Source organism: Chanodichthys erythropterus, chromosome 12 (genome assembly GCF_024489055.1).
Source record: "Chanodichthys erythropterus isolate Z2021 chromosome 12, ASM2448905v1, whole genome shotgun sequence".
Taxonomy (NCBI): domain Eukaryota; kingdom Metazoa; phylum Chordata; class Actinopteri; order Cypriniformes; family Xenocyprididae; genus Chanodichthys; species Chanodichthys erythropterus.
In genome coordinates, this window is record NC_090232.1 from 33,357,397 (window position 1) to 33,371,587 (window position 14,191).

General features: G+C 39.5%; 1 protein-coding gene across 1 annotated transcript; it reads left to right on the plus strand.

The window, feature by feature from the left end:
* The first annotated feature begins 5,410 nt into the window (after window positions 1–5,410).
* LOC137032176 (GTPase IMAP family member 9-like) lies at window positions 5,411–13,566 on the plus strand. Its single transcript, XM_067403805.1, has 4 exons — window positions 5,411–5,544; window positions 10,940–11,055; window positions 11,879–11,915; window positions 12,088–13,566. The coding sequence occupies exons 1-4, from the start codon at window positions 5,526–5,528 to the stop codon at window positions 12,924–12,926; spliced, it is 1,011 nt and encodes a 336-aa protein (XP_067259906.1). The 5' UTR covers window positions 5,411–5,525; the 3' UTR covers window positions 12,927–13,566.
* Window positions 13,567–14,191: the final 625 nt, after the last annotated feature.

Sequence of the window (14,191 nt, forward strand, 5' to 3'; positions counted from 1 at the left end):
CGAAAAAAATTGCCCACCGAGCCTGCCTGGAGTTCAATCTTTTAGCTGTTCTGATATATTCCAGGTTCTTGTGATCGGTCCAGACTATAAAGGGTACCCCAGAACCCTCTAACCAGTGACGCCACTCTTCCAAGGCCAACTTGACTGCCAGCAACTCCCTGTTACCAATGTCGTAATTACGTTCGGCGGGAGACAAACGATGAGACAAAAACGCGCAGGGATGCATCTTATCGTCTGAAAAAGAGCGCTGGGACAACACTGCACCTACCCCCACCTCTGACGCGTCGACCTCCACCACAAACTGCCGTGATGGATCAGGGGCAACAAGAATGGGGGCCGAAACAAAGCGAGCCTTCAGTTTGGCAAACGCAGCCTCAGCTGCGTCTGACCACCTGAACGTAGTTTTAGGGGAGGTCAAGGCAGTCAGAGGCAAGGCTAGTTGGCTGAAGTTGCGGATAAACCGACGGTAAAAATTGGCGAACCCCAGACATCGCTGTAGGGCCTTATGGGAATCTGGACTTGGCCAATCTACCACAGCCTTTACTTTCTCAGGATCCATGCGCACTCCCTCAGTCGACACGATGAATCCTAGAAAAGGAACAGACTGTGCATGAAAAACGCATTTCTCCGCCTTGACAAAAAGCCCATTCACTAGCAACCTCTGAAGTACTCGTCGAACGTGCTGAACATGCTCCTGGAGAGACGAGGAAAAAATCAATATGTCGTCCAGGTAGACATATATGAACTGATCGACCATGTCTCTCAGCACGTCATTGACGAGTGCCTGGAAGACTGCCGGGGAGTTGGAAAGCCCGAACGGCATAACCAAGTATTCAAAGTGCCCCCTAGGGGTATTAAAAGCAGTCTTCCATTCATCGCCCTCCCTGATGCGGACCAAATGATAAGCATTTCTTAAATCCAATTTTGTGAAAACGGAGGCTCCCTGCAACCTCTCGAAGGCCGAAGACATTAACGGCAAAGGATAAGTATTCTTAACCGTAATGTTATTCAACCCCCGGTAATCAATACAAGGTCGCAGAGATCCATCCTTTTTCCCCACAAAAAAGAATCCCGCCCCCGCTGGAGAAGAGGAATAGCGAATAAACCCGGTTGCTAGTGAATCAGAAATATATTTCTCCATAGCCTCTCTTTCAGGAACTGAAAGTGAATATAACTTGCCTTTAGGCGGAGATTTACCTGGTAATAAATCTATAGCACAGTCATAGGGACGATGCGGAGGGAGAGAAGCAGCCCTGGACTTACTGAACACCTCCTTCAGGTCGTGGTACTCGACAGGCACGTTAGACAGATCCACTGCTTCCACCTGCAACACAGAACCAGAGACAGACGAACAGGCAGAAACGAGACAAGACTTATGACAACTTTCACTCCAGGCCACGATGGAGTTCTGGATCCAGTCTACCCGGGGATTGTGTTTAGTGAGCCAGGGGTGACCAAGGACAACCGGAGAGTGGGGGGAATCAAAAACAAAAAATGAGGTAAGTTCTGAATGGTTGCCGGCGATGGTCATGGTGATGTCATCAGTGATGTGCGAAATGGTGGGTAGGCGTTGTCCATTTAGTGCGTGCACTGTAATCCTGTCAGTGAGGGGTTTGAGTGGGATGTGAAGCTTGTTTGCAAGTGCTCTGTCCAGAAAATTACCCTCTGCCCCCGAGTCCAGAAGTGCCCGACAGTGGTGAACGTGAGTGGACCACCCCAGTCTCACCGGGAGGAGGGTGGAGGTGGTTGAGGACTTTCCGGCGGAGATCCCACCCGACAGTAGCCTCAAGTTTACTGCCGGGTTAGCCCCTTTTAACGGACAACTATACGCAACATGTCCAGGTCTACCACAATATAGGCACAGTCCTTGGGACCTCCGCCTCTCCCGCTCCTCCCGGGAAAGCCGAGCTCGACCCACCTGCATGGGCTCGGGATCTTGAGCTGGGCTGACCGCGCCCCCGCTGCTGGACCTCAAATACTCCGTGTTCCTCCGAATCGGGTCACGCTGCTCGGCCCTGGTCAGCCGAGCGTCCACCCGAAGTGCCAAATCCACGGGTCCATTGAAAGTAGGGGGGAGGTCCAGCGCGTAGATCTCCCGCTGGATGCGATCAGCCAGCCCATGCAGGAACATGTCCCACTGCGCCTCCTCGTTCCAATGGCACTCAGCTGCAAGTGTGCGAAATTCGATGGAATAATCAGACACCGACTTCTCTCCTTGGTGCAGTTCAGCTAGTTGTCTAGCGGCTTCTTTCCCCGCAACCGATTGATCGAACACTCCTCTCATCTCAGCCGAAAGTGCCTGGAACGAGGTGCAGCAGATGTCCTGGTTCTCCGACACCGCCGTTCCCCAGAGGGCTGCCCTCCCCGTCAGAAGGGTGAGAACAAACGCCACTTTACTCTGCTCCGTACTGAAAGTCCATGGCTGCAAAGCAAAGTGCATAGAACAGCGTGTGAGAAACGCTCTGCAATATTTGGGTTCACCTCCATAAGACTCCGGGATCGGAAGACGTGGTTCCAAACTGGGGGCCCCCTCTGGTGATGGTGAGCGAACAGGCGGTGTGGGCGGCGCAGCGGGACCACGAAACAGCTGGAATTGCTGGGTGAGCTCGGACACCTGCGCTACCAACGCCTGCACTGCTCTACCTGTCTTGTTCAGGTCTCTCTCCTGCGACTCCATGCGGCGGATGCTACCGTTGACGAAATCCTCCAGCGTAGACTGTGATGAGCTTGCTGCTTCCGTTCCTGGGTCAGATCGTTCTGTCATGATGAATCACAGGAAGCAAGTGCAAGTTAACTCCATTTATTATAATACAGAAGGAGATAGACATAAAAGGTCAGAGACAGGCAGGCGTGGCAGACAACAGGAACTGAGGTGATCGCTGCGTGGATGGTGCTGGTGTGATGAAGCGTGGTGACGGTGATAATCCAATCCAGACGGTGAACGAAGACACGAAGACGAGAACAGGAACTGGAATGAGTAACACAGGAATCTCGGTCATGAGCGGACACCACAAGACAGGACACCAAACAACGATCTGACAATGAATGGGAGAATGAGGTGAGTATTTGAAGGGTGACTGAATGAGCATCAGGTGGGGAAGGTGATGAGTGGCAGCTGGATCCAATGATGATTGTCGTGGCCTGGAAAAACCCACAAACACACTCGCACACACTCAACACGCGCACAACTGTCAAAACAAAGAACACGTGACAAGAAGGAAACAATGCATCTGAAAACCGTGACACAGAATGCATTGGCTTAGTGTATGGGTCTGTCACGTGTTTAAGGAACGACTCAAAAACCCGAAAGACTCATGAGATGAACTAATCAATTCTCTTACCGGCTCAGACTGCATTGGTTTAGCATGGGACTGCCTGTCACGTCATTAAGGAATGACTTAAACCCGAAGACTTGTCAGACAAGAGGTGAGGTGAGCTTTATCAGCTTGTCATAAACTGAAGACCCAGGTAATGAATTAATCATTTCTGAATCTTATAGCATTATAGTTTTGAATTGTTTGTAGTGGGATCAACGTTTGCATAAGTAGTAGATGTGTTGGGGAAGTAACATGTAACATTTTAATAACATTTTGCTAAAATGACCGAAATGAATCTAAAAAAGATTTGTTCATTTTGTTGAACAAGACTCAAAAGTCAGAGTCAGTTAAATGATCCGAACTTCCCATCACTAGGAACATGCTTGGTAACACTTACCAAGCACCGCTTGTCACCATGATGGTAACTCTCCAAAAACCCACATTAACAGAAACTCTTCTAAATTAGCATAACAAAACACTAATTACTGCTAAATCTCCCTTACCATTAATCTTGTGCAAAAAAACATAATATAACACTTAATTTTAGCATTTACTCTCACTTACAAGTGCCATGGGCAAAGCATGATAGGAAAAATAAATCCCAGCCCAGTTTCACTTAACTTAAGTTTGTCTAAATTAAAAGAATTGTTCATACAACTCAAAACAATGAAACACATTTACACGTCATCAGAATGTATTTTACATTAACAGAACTTAAAATTAAATACATTTTTGATTAACTGAAAAAGTTAAACTATGACAAGTCATGATAGTATATCGAATCAATAGGCATAATATGTGTGTCATCCAAGCTCAATAAAAAAAACAATTACAAGTAAAAAGTCTAACAGCATTTCAGAACTTAATGTAACTGTATTTCTCTGTTCCTTTGTAGAAACCACACACTCACATGCACACACGCACAGAGTATACTCACAATACCTGCTTGGATGTGCAATAAGACTCCTACTTGATTTGACTAGACTGGACCTGTTCTTACCGACAGCCCCACTGGCTTCAAGGTAGCCACCTAAGCATTCCCCCTTACTCCTTTTCAGTAACATTAAAATAATGTTACGGGAACATTAGAATAATGTTATAGTAATGTTAAAATAACTTCAAGGGAACATTAGAATAACGTCACAGGAACAATAGAATAATGTCACAGGAACAATAAAATAACGTCACAGAAACATTAAAATAACATTATAGAAACATTAAAATAATGTCAGGGGAACGTTAGAATAATGTTATTGGAACGTTAAAATAACGTTAGTCGAACATTAGAATAACATTATAGGAATGTTAAAATAATGTTATAGGAATGTTAAAATAAGGTCAATGGAATGCTAGAATAATGTTATAAGAATGGTAAAATAACACTATATGAACGTTAAAATAACATTATAGTAATGTTAAAGTAACCTCAGGGAATGTTAAAATAACGTTATAGGAATGTTAAAATAACATGGAAACATTAGAATAACACTATTGGAACATTAGAATAACGTTATTGGAACATCAATATAATGTTAGGAGTGTGTTAGAATAACATTATAGGAATGTTAGAATAACGTCACAGGAATGTTAAAATAATGTTAGGGGAACATTCGAATATTGTTATGGAACATTAAAATAACGTCAAGGGAATGTAGAAAAACATTATAGGAACGTTAAAATAACATAGTAATCGTTAATATAACATAGAATAACGTTATTGGAACATCAAAATAACATCAGGGGAACCGAGAAGTCAAGAAGTTTTACGGACCAAAAAAAGCATGTCAATTCAGTGGCAAGAAATAAATGTACTGCTACTTTAAGTCAAATAATTGTTTATTAATTTCATAGTGTCTGTTAATAAATGTCATATTTTAAACATAGATTGTGTTGAATTCATTGTTATTTGGTGTTGAAGACATTTAAAATCTGGGTAGGTTTTACCCCGTGAAATATGGTAAATCCTAACCCATTAATGGACAAAATTTAAACATTAGAATAACATCAAGGGAACGTTAGAAGCTGGACGTCAAGCCCCGCCCATTGTCTCTGCTGTGAGCAGCTGCTTGACTGATCTTGCAGTGGCGTCTTGTCTCCTATAGATGGTAGTCTACACCAGATAACCCTTCGCAAGTCTAGCTGGTTTAAGAGTAAACGAAACTGTCCTTTTGACAGGAAAAAACCCCGAAACCCATCTATGCTCGCACGATGTGCTCTTCACTTAGAAGTAAGTAACTTAATTTTTGCATCCATTAAAGATAAAGTTTTATACTAACATAATATGAGAAACTTAATAAAAGGAATCTGCTGATTAAAGTAGTTGTTTAGATGGGTAGATTAGATGGGTAGATGTAGATATAAAGCTTGATTTAAAGCAGTAGCAAACAGAGTTGTAAAACGAATACAAAATAAATTAGGAATACTAGCATTAAAAAAGAAAGGTGTATTTAGATTTCAACTTATTATGGAATAATAGTAATACGGTGAACAGCAGGGGTACATGTTCGGTTCAGATGTCGTGGCCACAACATATGGGCAAATTACAATCGCAAGTGAGCGTCCCTATGCCCTACTCACTTCAAAGGGCAGATTTTGACCGAGGGATCGAGCGAGTCTACTCACTGGCTGTGTTCAGAATGACACACTAGCTCATTGCTTACTGCTCAGTACACAGTGCATACTGCCTACTAGTTTTTTAAGAATAGTGTGTGAAATAGTATACAATATGCTACAAATGTTTCAGGGTAGTATGCTACAGTGTTGTCACATGACAAACGTAGAACATTAATTTAGCAGAGCTGTCCAGGTTGTTACCTTACAAATAAATGTGCTAGGCTACTTACCATTCTTTTTACGTGAAATCGAGTGAAAAATGGTCTTGATCTAACCCATAAAAGTTCTGTTTGTTGGTTTAAAGTCAAGTTGATTTGGTGAAATCATGTTTTTTTTTTAAACTTAAAATCAGTTACTTAGGTTTTATTTTGCTTGACAAAAAAACGTACTGAAAAATGTTAACATGAAAATTTGTAACGTAAATTAACTGGTTTGATTTAAGTCAAAAATATAATTATGTTTGAATCAAAACTTCTGGGACACTCTCTGGATGTTAACCCGCGATGAGAATGCAAAAATTAGAAAGATTTGTTTATATTGAATGTAATGGTCTAAATAGCCTAAGCTCCCATTATTTTACAAAAGGTTCAATTGATCGTATTACTAAACGATGGTTTATAGCCAAATTGAACTCATTTCCTAATTGATGAACTTTACACAGTTATTGAATGGATTTAAAGGGATAGTTCACCCTAAAATGAAAATTATCCCATGATTTACTCACCCTCAAGCCAGGTGTATATGACTATCTTCTTTCAGACGAACACAATCAGAGATATATTTAAAAATATTCTTAATCCTCCAAGGTTTATAATGGTTGTGAATGGCTGCCCACATTTTAAAGACAAAAAAAAAAAAAATGCATCCATCCATAAAAAAATGAATCCATACGATTCCAGGGGGATAATAAAGGCCTTCTGAATTATATCAATGCATTTGTGTAAGACAAATATCCTTATTTAAAACTTAATAAAGTAAAATTACAAGTATCCGGCACAACAGCCATATGCATTTAACGTATGACCAAAAAGCGTTAATATCCATGACGTAGTACACAAAGACATGATGTACTACATGTTATAATAGTACATAGTGTAGTACGTCATGGCGTAATGTGGAACATCATGGCATTGAAGGGGTAGATTCTTGAATCCACTGCCGCTTCAATATATACACTCTAAAAAATGCTGGGTTAAAAACAACCCAAGTTGGGTTGAAAATGGACAAACCCAGCAGTTGGGTTAAATGTTTGCCCAACCTGCTGGGTAGTTTTATTTAACCCAACTATTGTTTGAAAATTACTTTTTGGCTGACTTAAAATGAATCTAAAATGAAATTAAAAGGTTAATTTATTAAACATATTAATAAATGTTAATTTTCAAGATATTTTGGGTTCATTTTAAGTAAGCAATACTGTAATTTTTAAACAATAGTTGAGTTAAGTAAAACTACCCAGCAGGTTGGGCAAAATATTTAACCCAACTGCTGGGTTAAAACAACCCAATCACTGGGTTTGTCCATTTTCAACCCAACTTGGGTTGTTTTTAACCCAGCATTTTTTAGAGTGTATCTTTTAAGTTATTAATCAACATATATCTTTCTGTTAAATTATTTGAATTACTTCTTCAACGTATGTTAAAGCATTTATTTTCCTTTTCAAACACTAGAAAATAATTTTGAATATTGTCTGTACCTCTCATTGAGAGAAAAGAACATGTTATCAGTATGTTTTGGGAAAGTTTGCTGCTCAGAGCAGAGCTCAGATCAACTTCAACCTTGACGAAGTTGTGAATCATGTGTATCTGTGTATGTGCGCTAAGGGTTCAGTGTAGGTCCTTTATACTGGTGGACAACTGGCATTCTGCTTGAGACCAGCAGAAGCCATGTCATGACCCCAAAAGGACATCCAGTACCTACATCCAGGGTCCCCCTCGTCAGCATCGTGACGAAGGGAGATATGCTTCTGACTATCTGTCCATGTGTGGAAGATTTTCCTTAACCAGTCCGAATCATCCAACCTGAAGTAATGACGTAGTTAGTTGACTTTGTTAGAGTATAATTGATGTGGAAATGTGAATGTACGCAGAGCGGCCTACGAACTCCTTTTGAGACTTGAAGCTGGCTTCTGCTGATGAAACTGCAAACTATTCTTCAGTAAAATTTTCTTCAATTTATTAATTTTTTAAACTTTGACTCCGGGTCTTTATTCAACATATCTGGTATCAAGGGTCCTTGACTGTTTATCCCCAACAGCATTGTGTACTACAGTGGGTACGGAAAGTATTCAGACCCCCTTAAATTTTTCACTCTTTGTTATATTGCAGCCATTTGCTAAAATCATTTAAGTTCATTTTTTTCCTCATTAATGTACACACAGCACCCTATATTGACTGAAAAACACAAAATTGTTGACATTTTTGCAGATTTATTAAAAAAGAAAAACTGAAATATCACATGGTCCTAAGTATTCAGACCCTTTGCTGTGACACTCATATATTTAACACAGGTGCTGTCCATTTCTTCTCATCATCCTTGAAATGGTTCTACACCTTCATTTGAGTCCAGCTGTGTTTGATTATACTGATTGGACTTGATTAGGAAAGCCACACACCTGTCTATATAAGACCTTACAGCTCACAGTGCATGTCAGAGCAAATGAGAATCATGAGGTCAAAGGAACTGCCTGAAGAGCTCAGAGACAGAATTGTGGCAAGTCACAGATCTGGCCAAGGTTACAAAAAAAATTCTGCTGCACTTAAGGTTCGCAGCCTCGAGCCGGACACTCATTTGTCCTCCTTTTTGGAGTTGCGCTGAATCATCATGTTAACATGCCGAAACGTCAGACCTCATTTAATCCGGAATGGACAAAAGAGCATGAATTTATATTTGTAAATTCATTCATTATTTGTTTATGTATTTCTGTTATTTCCAGAAGTCCAGAAATGTTATGTTTTCTGGCACTGTGACAGTCTGCCAGATTATTTTATTTATTTATTTTATTTCCAGAAGTCCAGAAATGTTTTGTTTTCTGGCACTCTGCACTTTGCAAGACTTTTTTGAAAAATACATCACAATGTCTTGAATAAATACAAATACTGTGAACAAACACTTTTTTGACTCTTCTGTTACACATAGGTCTACATCAAATTGTCCGGCAATGAATAGAGTAGGCCTTTTCAGAATCACTGTATCATGATACCATCGATATAATGGACAAAATTGTATTACGAGTACATTGTAGTTGCGAGTACACCAGAGTCCTATGCAATTATTCTTGCCTCACTAAATGCCACAAAGTGTCCTCCTTTTTGGTGTTATGGAAATGGCCACCCTATGCATCAGCATCACACGCATGCCTTGTGCTGCTCTTGTGAACCAGCGTTCTGCTGGACATAAACAGCATAGGAGAATGACAGGGGAGAGAAAATGTTGTTGAATAAAGTTGTTATTTTTGTTTTGTTTTTGTGCATTGACTATTTTAACCATGTTTTTACTATTTTTCTAGACCTTGAATGTGGTAATTACGCTGCTTTCTATAAAAAAAAAAAAATTCTATCAAAAATACCTTAATTTGCCTTCCGAAGATGAACAAAGTTCTTACGGGTGTGGAATGACATGAGGGTGAGTAATAAATGACAGAAATTTCATTTTTAGGTGATCTAACCCTTTAAACACAGCCAGAGAAGCCATTTAGAATGCACTCGGCAAAGCGAGCAATGAAAGACCACATACTCATACACCTTATTCAGAGCAGCCAGCACCAGGAATGAAAGTGAAGCTGTGAGAGATACACATTTGGGAACAGCGCCACCTATGAGTCATGAGATACGAAAAATAAAAATTTTTGCTAATAATTTTTTAATTAACTTTTCCATCAAATTTCCTGTCCATCATATTGAAGCAAATGAAAAACAGTTTTTTTGTTACTTGTCCTACAAATTTTGCCCAATTTTGTCCAAAATTGGCTCAGATGATCTTTGGACTGAGCCACACAGGAATGACTGGACGGATTTTTGATATTCCCTACCGTTCCTGAAAAAATTCTTCTCCAAAATTGACCATGCCTGTGTTACCTACGTTAGCATTAATTTAGCTTAGCATGCTAAACTAGTTAAAATGCTAAGTAATGCTTTTGTGTGCTCATTCTCAAACTGAAAGCTCTCCTCAGCAGCCTGGTAAATGTGCATCAACTGAGTGGCTCACTCTGCTAAGCCACAGGCCCGAATCTTTCAGGTTGTGGTTTCAAATAAGGTGTGGCACATGCCCAGAGTGCAAGAGGTACTGTGGCCAGAAAGTTGCTTCTATTCCAGACATTGTGTCTTTCTAAGGTCCTGTTTACACCTGGTATTTAGATGCGTTTTGGTCGATATACCCGTTTACAGAGACATATTCCTGTTTACACCTGGTATTGTAATCCGTTTCTTTTTTCAACTTTCAACCACTGCTGTCCTGATTTCTTCGAGGGGAGGGTCTCTGGGTGGGTAAAATAAGCTTGTGCAATAACACACGGAGAGCATCAGCTGTTGTTTCTGCTCTGATAGCCACAAGTCCACATCAAACATGGTGATTTCATGTTAGAAATCAGGAATGGTTAGAGAACATTGTGCTTGGTACAGTTTTTGTATTCAAAACAAAGTTTAAATCCTGTCTGGCTAGCACATTTTAATACCAGGTGTAAACGTGTAAAAAGTGCATTAATATACCAAATATTAAATATAAAAAATATTAATTCATTAGTATTATCCATTTCTGTAATCCCAGGTTGCTGTGGTCACACAGGTTTGTTTACGCATTAAACTTGTGGAAAATATGTCATACCCTCAAGGATCTCGAGTCCATGACTTCCACAACATAAGGATGTTGTTACCTTGGCAAAATTATCTTGTGGCCACGACAAAACTAAATGAACTGGACATGTCCCCTCCCGGTCACCGTAAAATAGCATTTTCCTTTTTTTATGAAATATGTATAGCAAGAACTAAATTTTTTTATGATTTTTTTTTTTATAGCTGTGCAGGAGATTGCCCCTGGACCATCAACAAGGACTTCAAAGTCTTGGAACTCTTCTTTCTCCACTATAATAGTGGTTTCTATAATTTTTGCAGCTATTGCAATAGGGATTAAGGTATGCTTAATATTTATACTTTGTCCTTTTTCTACTCTAAGCTGATTATCTTTTTAACATGTGTAAGCAGTGTTGGGGTAACGCATTAGAGTACAGTAATGCATTACTTTTACATTTAAATTAAATTAAGTTATTTTTTCAAATAAGTTACTTTGTTTTCCTATTTATTGACTGACAGCTCTGCTGTCCCCATGTTGAGTGAAATCAGGAGTTAGCTGAAAGGTTTATTTAAAGGTGCTAAAGAGGATGTTTTGTTTTATACATTTTTGCAATATTACTTGAAACTGTCTTTACTAACTGATAAAAGACTATTTATTAGGTGCACTGGAAGTAATAATATTAATATACATCATCTGTGCACGAGGTAGGGCCTTAAAAACATCAGCCAATCCTTTATGCGATCATCGCGTAAACGATTGGCCCTCTGGCTTGTCAATCACTGCCATGACGTTCCTTGTGAGAGACGAGCTCGGCTGCGCGCTCCAGTAACTTTCCACACTCCACAGGCGCCGCATGCAATGTTTTTGTCCGGAGACAGGAGTAACAACTGCAGATTATGAGTTACCTGCGGTGAGTCCGACATAATGAATCCACTAACACAACACAGCGAATGCCGGTGGTAAACACTCGTGTTCCAATACGAGTGTTTACGAGTTTTGGGAGGCGTTCCCTCGAAAGGAGGGGGGTTGTTCTTACGCATGCGCTCATTTCAAAAACTCAGTAACAGTCTTTGGTTTCTCAGTCGACGAAAAGATCCTCTTTATCACCTTTAAGCTGCGCACTCTAATGTACAGGTGTTAATTTGCATTTCTTTCACTTCTAGATCTTAAAGCAACAAAAACAAGATTTTGATGATATAGGTATTTTTTCAAATCTTTTTTGATATACATAAATATATTACAATATAAGTTCTGTAAGGATGATGAATAGTGATAAAAAAATGTTTAATATAGGTGTATTTCAATGTTCTTTTAAATAAATTTAAATAAATTAGCAAGAGTTGAAAATGATATCATTCTTGTTAATGTACAGTGCATCAGACAGGTGAACCACTCCGGATTCTTCTGGTTGGAAAAACAGGGGTGGGGAAAAGTGCAACAGGCAACACTATCCTGGGACAAAAGCTTTTTAAATCCGAGATATCATCCTCCTCTGTGACTGGACATTGTGAAAAGTTTCATGCAATAATAAATGGCAGAAAAGTATCTGTCATTGATTCTCCGGGTCTGTTTGACACCAGCTTAAACACATCTGAGGTGGTCAACAGAATTAAACTCTGTATTCCACTCTCTGCTCCTGGTCCACATGTCTTCTTAGTTGTGATTCAGCTGGGTAGATTCACTGATGAAGAGGCAGAAGCTGTTAGACTCATACAAGCAATTTTTGGTGAGGAAGCCTCCACATACACCATGGCACTGTTCACTCATGGAGATCGGCTGGAGGACAAGAACATTCACACTTTTGTGCGGGACAGCCCAAAACTGCTTAGTTTCATCAAAACCTGCAGTGGACGATACCACATGTTCAATAATAAAGAACAAAATCCTGAACAGGTCATTCAGTTGCTGGACCAGATTGATAAAATGGTCACTGGAAATGGTGGGCAGTATTACACCAGTGAGATGCTTGAAAGGGTAGAGCGAGCAATTGAGAAAGAGAAACAACGTATCCTGAAGGAGACAGAAGAGCAGAGACGGAGAGAGATAGAAGCTCTGAGGGCTAAACTTGAAGGTGAGGCCTATGAAAAAGCTTTTAAAAAGTTAATCGATGAATATGAGCAGCGGGCAAGATCCCAAGCTGAAATAGACCTTCCATTCATATTCAAAGTGGTAAGTTCTTTGATTAATGCTTTAAGCAAATTCTTTTTTTGATCACCTTTTGATATGGCCCACATGAAAAATTGACCACATGTTGCTACTGAAAACCTAATTACAGAAGGCATTTAAAACCTCACCATTTATATTTAAAGTTAGGTTTGCAAAGTTATTAATAAATAGCACATGTGCACTGTACATTCTGGTGAAAGGACATATTAAAGTTTAATAATATGGAAGTATGGAAATATGAAGTTGAATGTAAAATGTTTGATAAATGTGTCTCTGTTATAAACTTGTTTATAAAAGAAGCATATGTGTTGCCTATAAATTCTAGCTTCTTGAGATATCTCCTGTTTTCATATTTGAGAAATATGCATTGTGACATTGTTTATCCACTGTATATTTATACAGTATAAACCTCTTGACCTTACGTTTTGTATGATATTGTTATGCAATGAATGTTTAAACTTTAATCCCCAGAATATTTCCCTTCAAGAAATATTAAAAATATAATTTGACAAAAACAAAACAAAAAATCCATGTTTTAGTATTATCTGAATGGAGAGAATGCCTACGTATTATATGTATGTGACTATGACTATGACGAATATGACTATTATTTGAAAAGAGGGCTGGCAACCTATGTAAACAAAACTCTACCTTGTGGAAATAAAAAAAAGTGCAAATAGCGATGTAAGGCCCACCCAAACGGCTCAATGGCGGTTTTCCCATATGACGGGGAAGGTTTCTTGAGCGTTCGGTCTTTTCAGCGTGACAAAGTAATTTAATTCCAGTTAAACTATTATCTGACTCCATTTTATTATGACCTCAAATTTAGTTTAGAATGCCAATTGATGATTGGTCATTTGTATAATAGTTTAGCTACACATTTGATTATTCTATTTAACTATATCTAACCAGACGTCATGACCATTACCATAGATTCAAGCTGACCAATTTAACTTCTCTAATGGTAACTTTATATAATAATGCGGTGGTTTCCCCTGTACACTAGTTAGAATAATATTACAATATTCTGAGGTTGAGGCTCACCCTGTTTACATTGGTCCAACAACAATTGGTCCAACTCTGTTCTGAATGGAAAACCCATTATTAGCCTACACAGTCTAAATATAGCCGACATAACTAATGCCAATGTGTTAGTATCAGTTGGTGTGCCCCACTGCTCCACCTAAACTGTTAGTCAGTTACTAACCTGAGCTTAGATTTGTGGGGTTATGGACTATGAATATATTAGTGAGGTAAATGTAGCATGCCAATTCCTGGACACTCAGCAATGTGGGCTGATCTGACAACAG

What these genes read in the sequence shown, in the direction of transcription:
- LOC137032176 (XM_067403805.1), top strand. An exon ending in CTATTGCAATAGGGATTAAG is followed by an intron (nt 11,056 to 11,878) that starts GTATGCTTAATA and finishes TTTCACTTCTAG; the next exon opens with ATCTTAAAGCAACAAAAACA. An exon ending in ACAAGATTTTGATGATATAG is followed by an intron (nt 11,916 to 12,087) that starts GTATTTTTTCAA and finishes GTTAATGTACAG; the next exon opens with TGCATCAGACAGGTGAACCA.